This window comes from Ischnura elegans, chromosome X, assembly GCF_921293095.1.
Source record: "Ischnura elegans chromosome X, ioIscEleg1.1, whole genome shotgun sequence".
In the NCBI taxonomy this organism is placed as follows: domain Eukaryota; kingdom Metazoa; phylum Arthropoda; class Insecta; order Odonata; family Coenagrionidae; genus Ischnura; species Ischnura elegans.
This window is the reverse complement of record NC_060259.1, coordinates 52,977,184-52,990,911: the sequence shown is the minus strand read 5'-3', so window position 1 is coordinate 52,990,911 and position 13,728 is coordinate 52,977,184. Positions and strand designations below refer to the sequence as shown.

Here is a 13,728-nt window from a genome sequence, read left to right as displayed (position 1 = left end):
AACAATGGGGAAAGCTGATTTTTTGCAGTCTATATTCAACCTGGAACACGTCTTGCATGAACGATTACATCACAGTTTACAAGTTCCTTATTTGGTTAACCTGCAGGTTATGCAACACCCCTTTGGGAAATGGGGACTTTGGAGATTCCACTCTCTAAAATTGATGGTGATTAAGCGCTTGTGTCACTTTCCGTAAGCATCGTTTATTGAATAGGGGAAATCAATAGGTTTACTGAACCACATTATTTGGCCCTAAATATTTTTTTCCATTTTCCCTGTATTGGCAACCCCATAAATCCTAGACTGGATTGCGTCATGACTTGCATTTTTATGAAATTTTTGCTACTCCACAGGGAGATCTTGCACGGAAGAAAATATACCCCACACTATGGTGGCTGTACAGGGACAATCTACTGCCCAGTATGACAGTGTTCTATGGCTATGCCAGAACTAAGTGCACTGTCAGTGAGCTCAGAGAGAAATGCCACCAGTATATGAAGGTAAGTACATCAAAGGAGATGGTTTTTGAGGAAGTGACAATCATGTGTGTATCACTGCTAACATTGCATTTTACCTATTGAATTGATGAAAGCCATGCAATTTCCAAAAGCTTGTTTTGAAGTAGTCAATCGACTTGCTTTGCTCATTTCTTTTTCAATACTGATTTGGCTTGAGCTTCGGAAGGAAGAAATGACATACATGTAACATAACTGAAATATCATATTTCTGCTTTTAAAATAAATAATGCTCTAGGGAAGCTACATTGGAATTGTGGTTTATCTGTGCCTTCAGTCTTCAGTACCTGGAGACTTTGGTTTCAATGACAAGTTTTCGTCATCAAGGTTATAGTATCTTACAATTAATGATAAAAGGAGACATGATGATCATTTTGTGAGGCTCCTAAAATTTGTCTCATATTGTTGAGAAATACTGGATAAAGGATAAAATCAGTTCATTTAATCCATTAATTCAATCAATTCATCTTGGAAAGAATCTTAAGATTTCTTTCATAATGATTATTAGCTCACCTTTGATCATTAAATTCTGATTTACTAACCTTCGTAATATTTAGAATCCCTTAACCTACTGGCTTGTTAAAAAAAAGCAGAAAAAAGTAATCCATGTCCTGTAGTGCCTTACTGGAGTGATAGAAGGAATAAATTGTCATCAAGGAGTCTTAAAAGTTTTGTTGCTGATATTTTTGAGATGTGTGGAAATAATTTGAGTAATTTTAAGCATTTCTTGATGCTGGGTACAAAAAACAAAAAAACGCATTCCCTTGAATTATTATTTTCAAGTTCCAAATATAATAGTTTTAATTATTTGTCCTTCTTGGAGGAAGACGCCCGAGCATATAATCATAAATGATGTTATTATCAAAGGTGGCTTACACACTAATCTCTTAATAAATGGCTCATAATAAATTTCGTAGTGATTTTTATTTTGGTTTCTGTATCATTCTTTCTGTGCACCTTTAGTACTCATTCAGATGAATTTCTTTTTATGTACTTTTGAATTGTGGGGGTCGGAGAAGGTAAATAAAGGAGGAGAGAAGGACAGTGTTTGGGGGTACTAACTGAGGGATTGACTGGTGGATAATCAAACAGACAATTAATGAGGTTGCGGATAATTAAGGCTCTTCTGTTGTTTGAAAACATTTTTGGTTTGAGAAGTTATATTTACAGATGGCTGTTACCATGAGCTAGTCTTTGATAGAAATTTCCAAATTTTTTTGTAGCTAACTTGTAATTTTGTCAAGATATTTCTGAGTTGTAATCCTTTAGGACTTGCTTGGTTGAATGTGTAAAATATTTATAATTGTAGTTATTATCGTTGGTATTTTATTAAGGAATGTTTCATGAGTACTCTATTTTCAATGGCACTTTGTGGAACATTCCTTTGAAGTATGGACTATTCTGTACATATTTATATTTTCCTGTGTGTGGGCCACAATTCCTCGGATGTATTGATTAATTGGAATGGGGTTGCATGCTATTATTAAAATAGACATCAGCACCTAGTTTCAAAATTTAAATTGTGTGGTAAAATCATACCAAAACTGCAAAAATCAGGAAATCCCATAGATCTTGAGACGTTGGTATTAAACTGTGATGTAGGGTTTGTTTGATTAAATTGAGTATGGAGAACTGGAGCGAACATAATTTTGCCTCATATGCATTTGCTTTGCTTTTCTTAAGGCTGCTATACATGGTGACTGATATTGCGAATGATCATGATGAATGATCATGCCATCATTCACAGGATCATGCAAGTAAAATAGAACATGTTCTAATTTTTGCTGAATGATCATGTGCATGATGGTTCGTTTGCAAATTTTTCCGTTATACATGGCAAATAATTTCATTCACATAATCATTCAGCATGATCGTTCGCATGTTCATTCACGGGGTATAGCGGCCTTAGGAAAACACATGAATCCTGGGTGGCCAAAGGCATTTTGGGCCCAGCGCCAAGACAATATACTTACCTGTTCATTCGGAGGAGACAGAGGATAAACCCATCACAGAGGCCCAGGAAATGGTCAGCTACCAGATTCGGTAACCTTGCTAGCAGATTCACAATGCTTTTGCTATGGAAGTCTCACAATCAGAGCAGTTGTATTTTTCAAAGCACTAGGCAATGCCTGCTGCGTTCTGATTGGCCTAAGTCGCATGGGAAGAAATTTCCGTCTGCACATTCGCATTTGCTGTAGCCACACTCACTCAGCTAAGAAGATAAATTGGATGGGGTATAGTTATAAACCATGTTATCTTTTTGCTGTTGCACTTTGATGCAAAATTACCACTTCTCCTGAGTTGGTAGACATGAAATCAGAATGCAATTGAGAGGAGGGAAAGTGGTTTCTCCTGCATCATCTACAGGCATATGATTGAGGTTATATTAATATGTGCACAAGTTAGAAGGTGATAATATTATGTTTGTCAAACAAATCTATTAAAGAAGATGGAAAAATGTAAGTTTTAAATGGTTTTTGATTCAGGTATCTATTATGCTAAGCTGTGAGAACTGTTTTATGTTAACCTGATTCTGGTTTCAAAAATTTTATTTCACTACTCCATTTATTGAATTATTCAAACAGAATCTCATTTCACAATGTATTTTCTTTGTGGAATTCTTCACGCTTCTTTTGAGTGAAAATTAGTAGTAAAAAATTATAAAGTTATGTATTTATTTCAGGTGAAACCTGGTGAAGAAGAGAAGTATGAGGAATTTTGGAAGCTGAACCATTATGTTGCAGGAGCATATAACTCTCGTAGAGACTTTGAGCTTCTTAACCAAGAACTTATGAAAGTTGAGAAGAATGTGGGTGCTAACAGGCTGTTCTATTTGGCTCTGCCACCTTCAGTGTTTGAAGAGGTGACTGTGGTCATCAGGGAGACATGTATGGGGGAGCAGTAAGTTGATAAAATAAATTAAATTCTGTGTTATTATGTTTTGATATCAACTATATTATGGATGTTGTTAATTTTATCTCTTATTTCCTTTTTGAATCTTTTTATTTTCTATAGTAGGGGCTGGAATAGAATAATCATCGAAAAACCTTTTGGAAGGGATGCTGATAGTTCTGCAAGGCTCTCAAATCATTTGTCTAATCTTTTTAAAGAAGACCAGATCTATCGAATTGATCATTACTTGGGAAAAGAAATGGTGCAGAATTTGATGACTTTGAGGTAATTACATTCTTTAAAATGTTAAGTTTCGTCTTTTAATTCTGATAATTTTTATACTATCTCACAAGTGTACTATATCCTGAAGTGTTACACTGTTTCCACTAAATTTCAAGCTCTGGTATTGTTAATATCTGATCACCAAGGCATATTGTTGTGTCTTGTGGTTGTCAAAGTGATGGTCATGTATGTGCGTATATTTTATTTTTTCTTTTGTGTAGGTTTGGCAACAGAATTTTCAGCCCGACATGGAATCGGGAATGCATAGCATCAGTTTTAATATCTTTCAAAGAACCATTTGGAACTCAGGGACGTGGAGGATACTTTGACCAGTTTGGTATTATTCGTGATGTCATGCAGAATCATTTACTTCAGATATTATGCTTGGTGGCGATGGAAAAGCCACCCTCTATTCACCCTGATGATATTAGAAGTGAAAAGGTGAGGTTTACACATGGTGGTGCCCTTGTGTCACATTGGTTAAGATCAAGGGGATGGCTGAATGGGTGGAGAAGTGAGCTACTGATAAGGGATTCAAATCCTGGGTTCAAATCTGGTTGAAGCATCTTGAGCTCCTAAGTTAAATCCTTGCAATGCAATTATTTCTTCTTCTCCTCTTCTTCTTCTTCCTAGCGTTTGTCCTGCGCTATTGCAGGGTCCGCTTTTCTGCAAAGCCTTCTCCACTTGGCTCGATCCAGGGCGTCTACTGACGTGGCGTTGATGGTCTTCATGTCCGCCTCAATTTTGTCGAGCCAGCGCATCTTTGGTCGTCCTCGTGGTCGGCGTCCTTCAGTACTCAGCCGCATTGCTGTTTTGGCCACTGAGTTCTCATCACTACGCACCACATGCCCATACCACCGCAGTCGAGCTTCCCGCATCTTGTCTGTGATCGATGCAACTCCCATTCTTTTCCGAATGTCTTCATTCCTGATGTGATCCAGGCGGGAGATGCCTAGGATCCATCGCAGCATCCTCATTTCCATGACATGCATGGCCTGTTCTTGATTTGCTGTGGCTGGCCAACATTCTGCTCCATATAGGGCCACTGGGCGGACTACGGTCTTGTATACTTTGGCCCTGAATCGTTCGGGCATTCGACGGTCGCACAATACGCCAGTCACTTGGCGCCATTTCAGCCATGTTGCATTGATTTTTGACTGTCGGATATTGCAGTTATCTCAGTGAAACCACATGATTCCCTGATTTTATATTTGGTCTAAGATTTTTTTCTCTTTGCTATTGCTAAGTTATTTACCACTGTAACAAAGAGCCTATGCATCTTGTGGAGATAATTTTTTTAGCTCTTTTGGAATTGGCTTCATCTATGTTCTGCATTCATTGCTCTAGATGCGACCGAATACAGTACACCCAATGGTGTCTCTCCCTGAATTATCCTACACATTTCTCTCTTTCCAAATCATGCGTCCTGAGGTCATGAGTTTCATCTTTATCATCAATCCACTTGCTTGCTTTTGTTATCAAGAGTGATGACTATCATATGTGTATCAAATCATTAAGTGCATCAATTTAAATGCATTGGTTTGAATAGGTGAAGGTAGAGCTCACCACTGACTAAGGCATATGAATTCTATAAATTCTTGGTGAAGGAATCAGCTTCTTTCCTCATGCCATCTTCAATTGAAAGGATTTTTGATGTGGGAGTCTGAAATATTTGAACCTGGGACACTTCAGTCCATAGGCGGATCTAGGGAGGGGGCACGGGGGCACGTGCCCCCCCCCAGACCCTTAAAAAATATGGAAGATTTTAATAAAGTCCCATTATCATTGCGTTCGTTTTGCATTACGAGGTATCCTTGTGACCCCCCCCCCAGAACATAATCCTGGATACGACCTTGCTTGTGCCCCCCCGGAAAGAAATTCTAGATCAGCCCCTGCTTCAGTCAATAGCAATAATCTCGACCTATTATGCCTCAAATCTCTCTGTATGCCTAATACTAGGGGCATATCGATTACATATATTCAATTAAGAATAGTGATGACTTTGTGATGAAACTTCTTTTGTATCTCATAATTTTTTTAAATGCAATATTGGAATCGTTATGATTTTTTATGTTTTAATGTATTTATTTAAATTTGAATTGCAGGTAAAGGTATTGAAGTGCATTCCTGAACTAGAATTAGAGGATGTGGTTCTTGGTCAGTATATTGGTGATGAGAAGGGAGAGGGGGAGGCGAAACTTGGATACCTCGATGACCCCACGGTGCCCAATGGTTCAACTACGCCCACGTATGCCCTTTCTGTTCTCAAGATAAACAGTGAGAGGTGGGATGGTGTGCCGTTCATCTTACGCTGCGGGAAAGGTATTGATCCTAGCAAATATCTGTTTTATTATTGCTCTTCTTAATTTTATCACATTCAACTTGGGAGGAATATGAAGAGAAATACCGTATATGTCTGAACATAGTTCCCCCTTTTTTTCAAAAAATGCCTGAGGTAAAAGTAAAGGGGGGACTATATTCAAATGTATTTTTTTAAGTTTTCCCAAATCTGAAGCCTCAAAATAAGGGGGGGGACTATATTCGGAGAAATACGGTTCATATTTATATTTCTCCTCCCAGAAGAGTGTCAAACTTCATGGGTAAGTCATGCAGCCGTTTCATATGATTTATAAACTTATTGGCCTTGTAAGTGAAACATAAGTAATTAACTTGAATGATTGGACACTTTGGTTTTAATTATCTAATATAAAGGTTGTGGATTGAAATAATTATCAATCAGTAGTTTTGCAGGGGGCTAATGACCTAAATTGTCAATGCACCCTTGAACCCTATTCTGCTGCTATTTTTTTTGCAAAAATTTCAAAGTTTTTTGATGTGCATCACATATAAGGTGAATGACCGAAGAGATAAATACACTAAAGCATTCCCTAGTGCAATTGCTCTGAAATTTTCTCTGCCCTGTAGAAAAATTGTGAATTTCATTGGTTCCGAGAATATGAATGTACATTACGTAAATTAATTTAAAGGTAAAAGGTGGGACTTATGGGCACTACCACTTGATTGGTGCTTAAACATAGCTTGATTAAGATCATTGAATTCTGGCTGCTCTTTGTGGGTGACACTAATTTCTATTTTGTACATTGTAAATGCACACTGTAAATATTTTGATTTCACTCACCTTATTCATAATAACACTATTCATTCTGTAATTCACATATATTTCTGTCCATGTATTCAAAATTCATGTGATTTGTGGGGGTGTCTTTGCCAGAAAATTGGTGGGTTTTATACTTTAAGATGAATTACAGTGCAACCTCAATATAACGACACCCCACAGTGCACTAATAAACACTCGCTATAGCGAATTGTCGCTTTACCGGAGGTGGAGCAAATAATAGCCAATATACTTGTTGCGAACAGATATACAGGAACAGGAGTGGTGCGGCGACAGATAAACATCTATCCGATAAATGTTAGCATAAATCCAGACGAAAGGCGATGTTTTTTTGCATCACTAAATTTCCTTACTCAAATAACGATAACTATTCACACAATTTATCAGCGCCGCACTGAATAAAAATCATGCAAAACATTGTTTCGTCAATCATTATATTTATCGAACAACAGTTTACCACATAAATTTGAGACTGAGCACTCCATTAACTTCATTTCTAACAAATCGCTAGCAATTACAGAGGTTAAGGAGTCTTGATGAAAGTCTTCCGGGGGTGAAACCCTCGCTATGGCGGGAGCCAACACCGAAAGGGTCTCGTAAAAACGAATTTTTTAACACACTTATTATAGGGTCAATTGACGGTGCATCGGCTATCTCTCGTAATAGCGGGGGTGTCGCTATAGCCCTTACTCGCTTTAACGAGGTTCCACTGTAATTCCATTATTACTCCTTTTGGTGGTCTCTTTCATTTATCTATGTATGGTTCCACTTGGCTTTATAATGGAAGCAATTTCATAGTAAAGCATTAGAAGCCAGCAAGAAGGCAGTCTGTGGCAATCAAATGTTAGGAGAGGAGAAGGATTTGAGTAGTGACACATCCAGATAAGGGCTAATAGTTCTAATGGCTTCTGTTTTCATGATAAGAGATTTTATTTTATGTTGTTGACCAATGGAATTTTTGTTAAAGTGTATGACAGAGCATGGATTTCTAAAAAAAAATTACTCAGCAACACACAAATATTTTGATTAGTGGCTTTATTGTAACTTTTTTATTTGCCAAGGTCACTGTGAAATTTTCATGAAGTCCTTGCTCTGAGCAACTCTAAAAAAATCTTTGTTGTAATAAATTAATTTTACAGTAATAAATTTTTTTGCTTTATGTCTCAATTAAAGTCTTTTCAACGAAGAAGAAATTTTTTTTCGATTTCTTGTATAATTAGAAATAATATTAGTGGCTTTATAGGCATATGTCATAGGATCTGCATTTCTCTGTCAACTAGCCTGGCAGTTTTTCTTGAAATTTGACAATTCTGCTCGGCATGAAAAGAGTTAATTGCATTTTTCAATTATTTTATACATTTATAACTGGTATCCCAGGTTGGATTTGGAAGGGCTGAGATTACAGGGTGGTATACCTTCTTAGTGAGTTTTAACAGCCAGTGGAATTTTCTGGGTGACATAATATTCAATGAATTTTCATTACGATTTTTCAATTCTGGGCTTGTAGAATAACTTATTTCAAATGTTTATTGTTGAATACTTCGAGTTTTACTGTATGTATTTTTCCAATACTTTACTCTTCCAGCTCTGAACGAAAGGAAGGCTGAAGTACGTATTCAGTACAGGGATGTGCCTGGTGATATTTTCAATGGAAAAACTAAGAGGAATGAATTAGTCATTCGAGTACAGCCAGGGGAAGCAGTATATGTCAAGATGATGACTAAAACCCCTGGAATGAGTTTTGAGATGGAGGAAACAGAATTGGATCTTACTTATGGAAGTAGATACAGGGTAATTGGAACTTCAATGATATTCCTTTTCATTCTCTTTGTTAACTTCTGCCCATGGTCCTTGACACTGTTGAAATTGAATGGAGAATTATTTTTATTCATATGATTTGGACTTAGTAACAGCAATTCTGGTTGCATAGAACATTTAGATACTAATTTGACAAATATTTTTGTAATAAACGGATCTTTTTGGCAGTGTTGATACATGTCAAGTCTGATCTAAGGTGTTGTGCTGAAATTTACCTAAACTTCTTACATAACTTAAAACTATAAAACTTGTGTTAAGGATTAAATTGTTTACAACTTTTTATACTAGTTTCTTAATGAAACTTGTTAAAGCCTAAGGTTGTCATTTCACGTGGAGCTGGCTTTCAATGCTGGAACCATCTACAGGTGACATCTAATGTTAAAATTGAAATCAGAGTTATAGTATCATTAAAATATAATTTCAAAAAATTAAATCTCGTTTCCTTCATCTAATTGAATATTTTCCAGTCAGTGACTCTAAAGCCATTTGATTTGCTACCTATGTTGCACTAGTAAACAAGCTTTTTCTACAGTGGATAACCAGCATTTGATTTACTTTTGGTGTGCCTAATGCATAACCAAATACAGTTTTTATATAATCTTTTCTAAGTGACATGTCAATGATATGGATTATTTTTTAGTTACTCCAGCTTGTATTCTGGCTAATGGTTTTACTTGGAAGGTTTTACTTGCATTGCCATGAAAAATGAAATTTATGAGTTCATGCCAAGTCATAATCATTATTATCAGAGGAAGGTAACATCTTGGTGGTAAAGCTCTCAAATTTCTTATTTTCAGGATGTGAAAATGCCTGATGCTTATGAGAGGCTCTTGCTGGATGTGTTTTGTGGATCCCAAATGCATTTTGTTAGGTCGGATGAACTTTCTGAAGCATGGAGAATTTTCACACCTCTGCTTCATAAAATTGAAAAAGATAAGCCGAAGCCAATTTTGTACAAGTAAGTTTTTAGCTTTTTAATTCAGAATATATTCTCTAATTGGAAATTGTTTGTATGATGGATAAATGCTCTTGAAGTGCTTACCATAGTGTCCAAGCAAATAATTTTGGTGCGCGTATTACTCCATTGCTTCTGATGTTTTGAAGTACAAGGCATTCTCCGTAATCATGTCTTGTGATAGGTAAAAGACTCATAGAATCAGTCCATCCTAAGACGGATATTGGGATTGAATGAATTTCCAAATAATTGGCTGTACATATCACCCTCCACATAATTCTAACCGGCTAGTTTTGCTGTCTCATTAGAAATAATTTGGCCGCAATTAACCTATCTTATGGGTATACCTGATTTCCATTGAAAAATTAACTCTAGTTAGCAATGCATTGTGTGAAAACCTAATGCAAAAACCAGTTGACCTGTTTTTTTGTTATATTTAGAGGTAATCACGTAAGGTACTATGGATATTGAGTACATAATCCCATTCATTGCATACCCCATCATCATGGATATGTGTGATGATGCATCCTTCAATTGAGGGAGAAGTGTTGAAGATGAAAGTACCTCCCAAATGGCAACCGTAAACTATTGGCTTTGTCAACAATTTTTCCAAGCAAATGAATTGCCTTCTTTGTTCGCATCTCACCTTCCTTTATTTTCCCCTTAGATGGAATAGTTAACTACGATGTAGGAAAGTTTGCTAACAAAGTTTGTGGAGCCACTTCATGATTACTGTTTAAAAGTTTCCTTTCTAGTGGCCTTATCATGATGAGGAATATTCTAACACACCGCAGCATATTCCTTTTCTCATTGTAAAATTCAGAGTCAGAATATTAAGGCTTGCATGGACTAGGCCTAAGGCCTATCATGAGAGTAATTTGCACTGGTTACTAGGATGCTCAGAAAATGAGCTAGATAATACTTATTCATTCCAGTTGAAACATTATATTTGACTCTCTTTGCAAAAAATCCCCACATCTTTCTCTTTCTTCTCTTTTTTTTCTTCAGATTCAGCCCCCTCTTTTGAAATTGGGCAAGGTTCAATAAATCAGTTAGGTCTCTATCAGATCCAGAGACCCTAGAATGTTAAATAGAGGGTTTCAATGGCAATAAATGAATATTATCTAATTCGTCACCATTGTGGTAACCAGTGCGAATTGTGCTTGGGGCAAGATAATGTCTGGCATTCCATCACAAACTTGTATCATGAAAAAAAGGAGACAAGGCATTGTGTTTGAATTTCTTGTCATTTTCATCAGTAATCAGGCATAGAAAGGGAAAGGCCAGGCAGAACTGATTTTTCCGGACATCAATAGTGATGGCACAAATTTTTCCAGGATACTTTTCCCCCAGAGTACTTTCTCTGTGATAGTAGGTTATAGGCCCCCCTTTCCTTTGAAGATCAAAAGCTCTACACAGGAATGATGTCTCTTTCACTTCAATATGGACTAGAATGCAAGAATATTAATCTCTTATCCTGAATGGGATAATTGGCTGTGACACCTCATAAATGCTCAGGGAGAGCTGGTTAGAGTTCAGCTCAAAATGAATGATTTACCCTTGTGGAATTTGAGCTCTTCAATATTTTTCCGCACCAGAAATGGTACTTAACATTTTTTGGTGAGTGAACTGCTGAATAATTAACTCTTATGTTGAATTACTTCTTCAGGTATGGGTCACGTGGTCCTAAGGAAGGAGACGAGATGTGCTGGAGAAATAATTTTCTCTATTACGGCTCATACAAGTGGGTGGAGCCTAAAATGTGATCGTTGCAATAAAGTAAAAGGTTGAGTGGATGAAGGGCTGTGCTGAACTCCAATTCTCAAAAGACTCCGGTTCAAATTGAATTTTGCTGTAATGTATTCAGGGATATTTGATGTGGATAATTTTTGTAATTTAAAATTATGCTTCAGAAGGTGTGTATATTAGGATAATTATTTTAATATATGTTCTTTGGAAGTAGCATACTTAACTGAAATAAGCTGTTTTCGTGGGTATGAATCATGGAAGAAGTCTATACCCTCATTAACATGATATTTATTGATGATTACATTGGGCTGTTTTTTTAAATACTTTGCTCTAGCATCAGCTGATTGTTTATTGCCGAGATGTTTAAATAAAACTCATATTTTTATAATTTTATTTAATATATAAACAAGGTAACCCAATAATAATTTATGAACTTTGCATCATACCTAGAAGTAATAACTGAATTGTTAAAAATCTTTTGTCAGGTTGTGCCAACAAGTGCCTTTGTCAAATTTTGTTCTGTTTTTGACCATCTTCATGTATCCATAATGATTTTCTAATGTGGCTTATTAAATAAACTATGGATGATTTCCTGGGCTGAAGCCAAGGAGGGTGGATATCCTTCTAATGGTCTCTGAGAAATGTGCTCTGTGATTCTGTTTAGCCAATTGAACAGCATTGGGTTTGCAATGGTATTTTCAATATTTGTTATTGTGGTGTAAATGTATTAGTTACACTACATGTTTCTATTTTTCTTTTTGGACATGGTTTTCATAATTTGCCATGTGAACTAGAAGCTTTGCATGTGGAAATGGGTTTTATATGAGCACATACCTAGATCTTAAATTTCTTGGTCTTGCATGTTGGGAGACAGTATTTATGTCACTCCTGAGTATAACTCATGAGAGGGTAAAAAATGGTTAAATAACATCATTTTTACCTTACCTTTTTACCTTATCAGTTTGCCTTAGGCCACTTTTATTTTCCATGCTACAATTTATGCCATGATCTATGGTTTTTTTATGTTCATGCTCTGAAGACGTAGTTATGAGTGACATGCTCTTGAAAGATTATGGTTGCCGCCAAAATACTGGAAAACAGAATCAGTTTAATTGCATGTAAGCCCTCAATTTGAAACCATCTGTGGAGATTTTTGTAGCTTCTGTAGATTTTAAGCATTTGAAGAGTAAATTGAGTGATTGGTATTCGGGATGTCATAGAAATTGGATTTCAGGTTTATGTAATGGTGGAAAGAAAGATGTACTTTCTATTTTGATGTGCCTTTAAGAAAGATGATATTTTTATCTTAATTATTCTGCATACTTAAGGTGAGAGAGAATGGACCAAACTTTTTTGTGTATTTGAACTAGGGCATTGGTGATATTTCTTATTAGTGGTTAAATTTGAGGTCTTCAGGGAACAATTTTGCACAAATACTTTGATATGATTCAGCATAAAGAAAATACTATATCCTTCGTGTCTATTTACATGTTGCACATTTTTTTCCTGTGAGGACAAATGCCTTGTGCCTGTAAAGCAACTTAAAAATGAGTATTTGTAAAAATGGAAATACTTTTGAGAAACAGTGCCCACTCAACATGGAAAAAAGTCATCTTTTTGATGCATGGTATGTTGTAGAAATATGGATATTAAAATGAAAATTAGCCATAATTATTAAAGCATATAATGCTAGGCTTAAAAGGCATGTGTTAAAAATAAAATTCAAGTATGTATATGTGAAATGGGTTGGGATTATACGTATTATATTTAAAAAAATGTTTGTTATCTTAAGTGCTTGGCACTTAATCATGTCAAAAATGCTCACTATGTCTTTTGTGCAGTTGACATCCAGACATTCCTTTTTGCTGTGTGGTTAACTCATGAAGCAATCATGCTAGTTATTTATATTTTTGTTACTTTGTTTATATCTACAGGCTCTGCTTTCAGCCTTGATGTGCATTCATATTAAAATACTTGTCAATTTATCTTCTTTCATTTCTTCTTGCTGGTTTGTACTTAAAATTGTTCTCATTGCAAAGAAAAACTTGTTTAGAATATTGAGAAAAAATAGTACCTAATTTTACTGCAAGAAATTTTTCCTTTGGGTGAGGGATTGTCAAGAAATGATATTTTTTCCTCCAGTATCCCTTCTAAACTTTGTGATCAATAGTATGAGGTTACTAGCTAATTTTCTCCTATAATACCCAATCATTTAATAAATGCTAACATGATGCCAGTTGTTAAATTGACACTCAAAGGTGAAATTGAAAGTTACCTCCCTATTTCCATTCTGCTAACTAGATGTTCCTGAATTAAATCTTCAGTGAAACTCTACGAATAAATGAAATTCTCCCTCTTTTGGTTACATGTTCCACTTCATC

General features: G+C 35.9%; 1 protein-coding gene across 5 annotated transcripts in view; it reads left to right on the top strand.

The window, feature by feature from the left end:
- Nucleotides 1–13,330, top strand: part of LOC124171757 (glucose-6-phosphate 1-dehydrogenase) — a 184,759-nt gene extending 171,429 nt beyond the window's left edge. For all 5 annotated transcript variants that reach the window (XM_046551050.1, XM_046551048.1, XM_046551049.1 and 2 more), the window contains 8 exons: nucleotides 354–500; nucleotides 3,199–3,416; nucleotides 3,531–3,692; nucleotides 3,911–4,130; nucleotides 5,795–6,011; nucleotides 8,411–8,616; nucleotides 9,441–9,601; nucleotides 11,268–13,330. In XM_046551050.1, the coding sequence (XP_046407006.1) occupies nucleotides 354–500; nucleotides 3,199–3,416; nucleotides 3,531–3,692; nucleotides 3,911–4,130; nucleotides 5,795–6,011; nucleotides 8,411–8,616; nucleotides 9,441–9,601; nucleotides 11,268–11,364 (1,428 nt within the window). In that variant the 3' untranslated portion in view covers nucleotides 11,365–13,330. The remainder of the gene's footprint in view (nucleotides 1–353; nucleotides 501–3,198; nucleotides 3,417–3,530; nucleotides 3,693–3,910; nucleotides 4,131–5,794; nucleotides 6,012–8,410; nucleotides 8,617–9,440; nucleotides 9,602–11,267) is intronic.
- The last annotated feature ends 398 nt before the right edge of the window (nucleotides 13,331–13,728 follow it).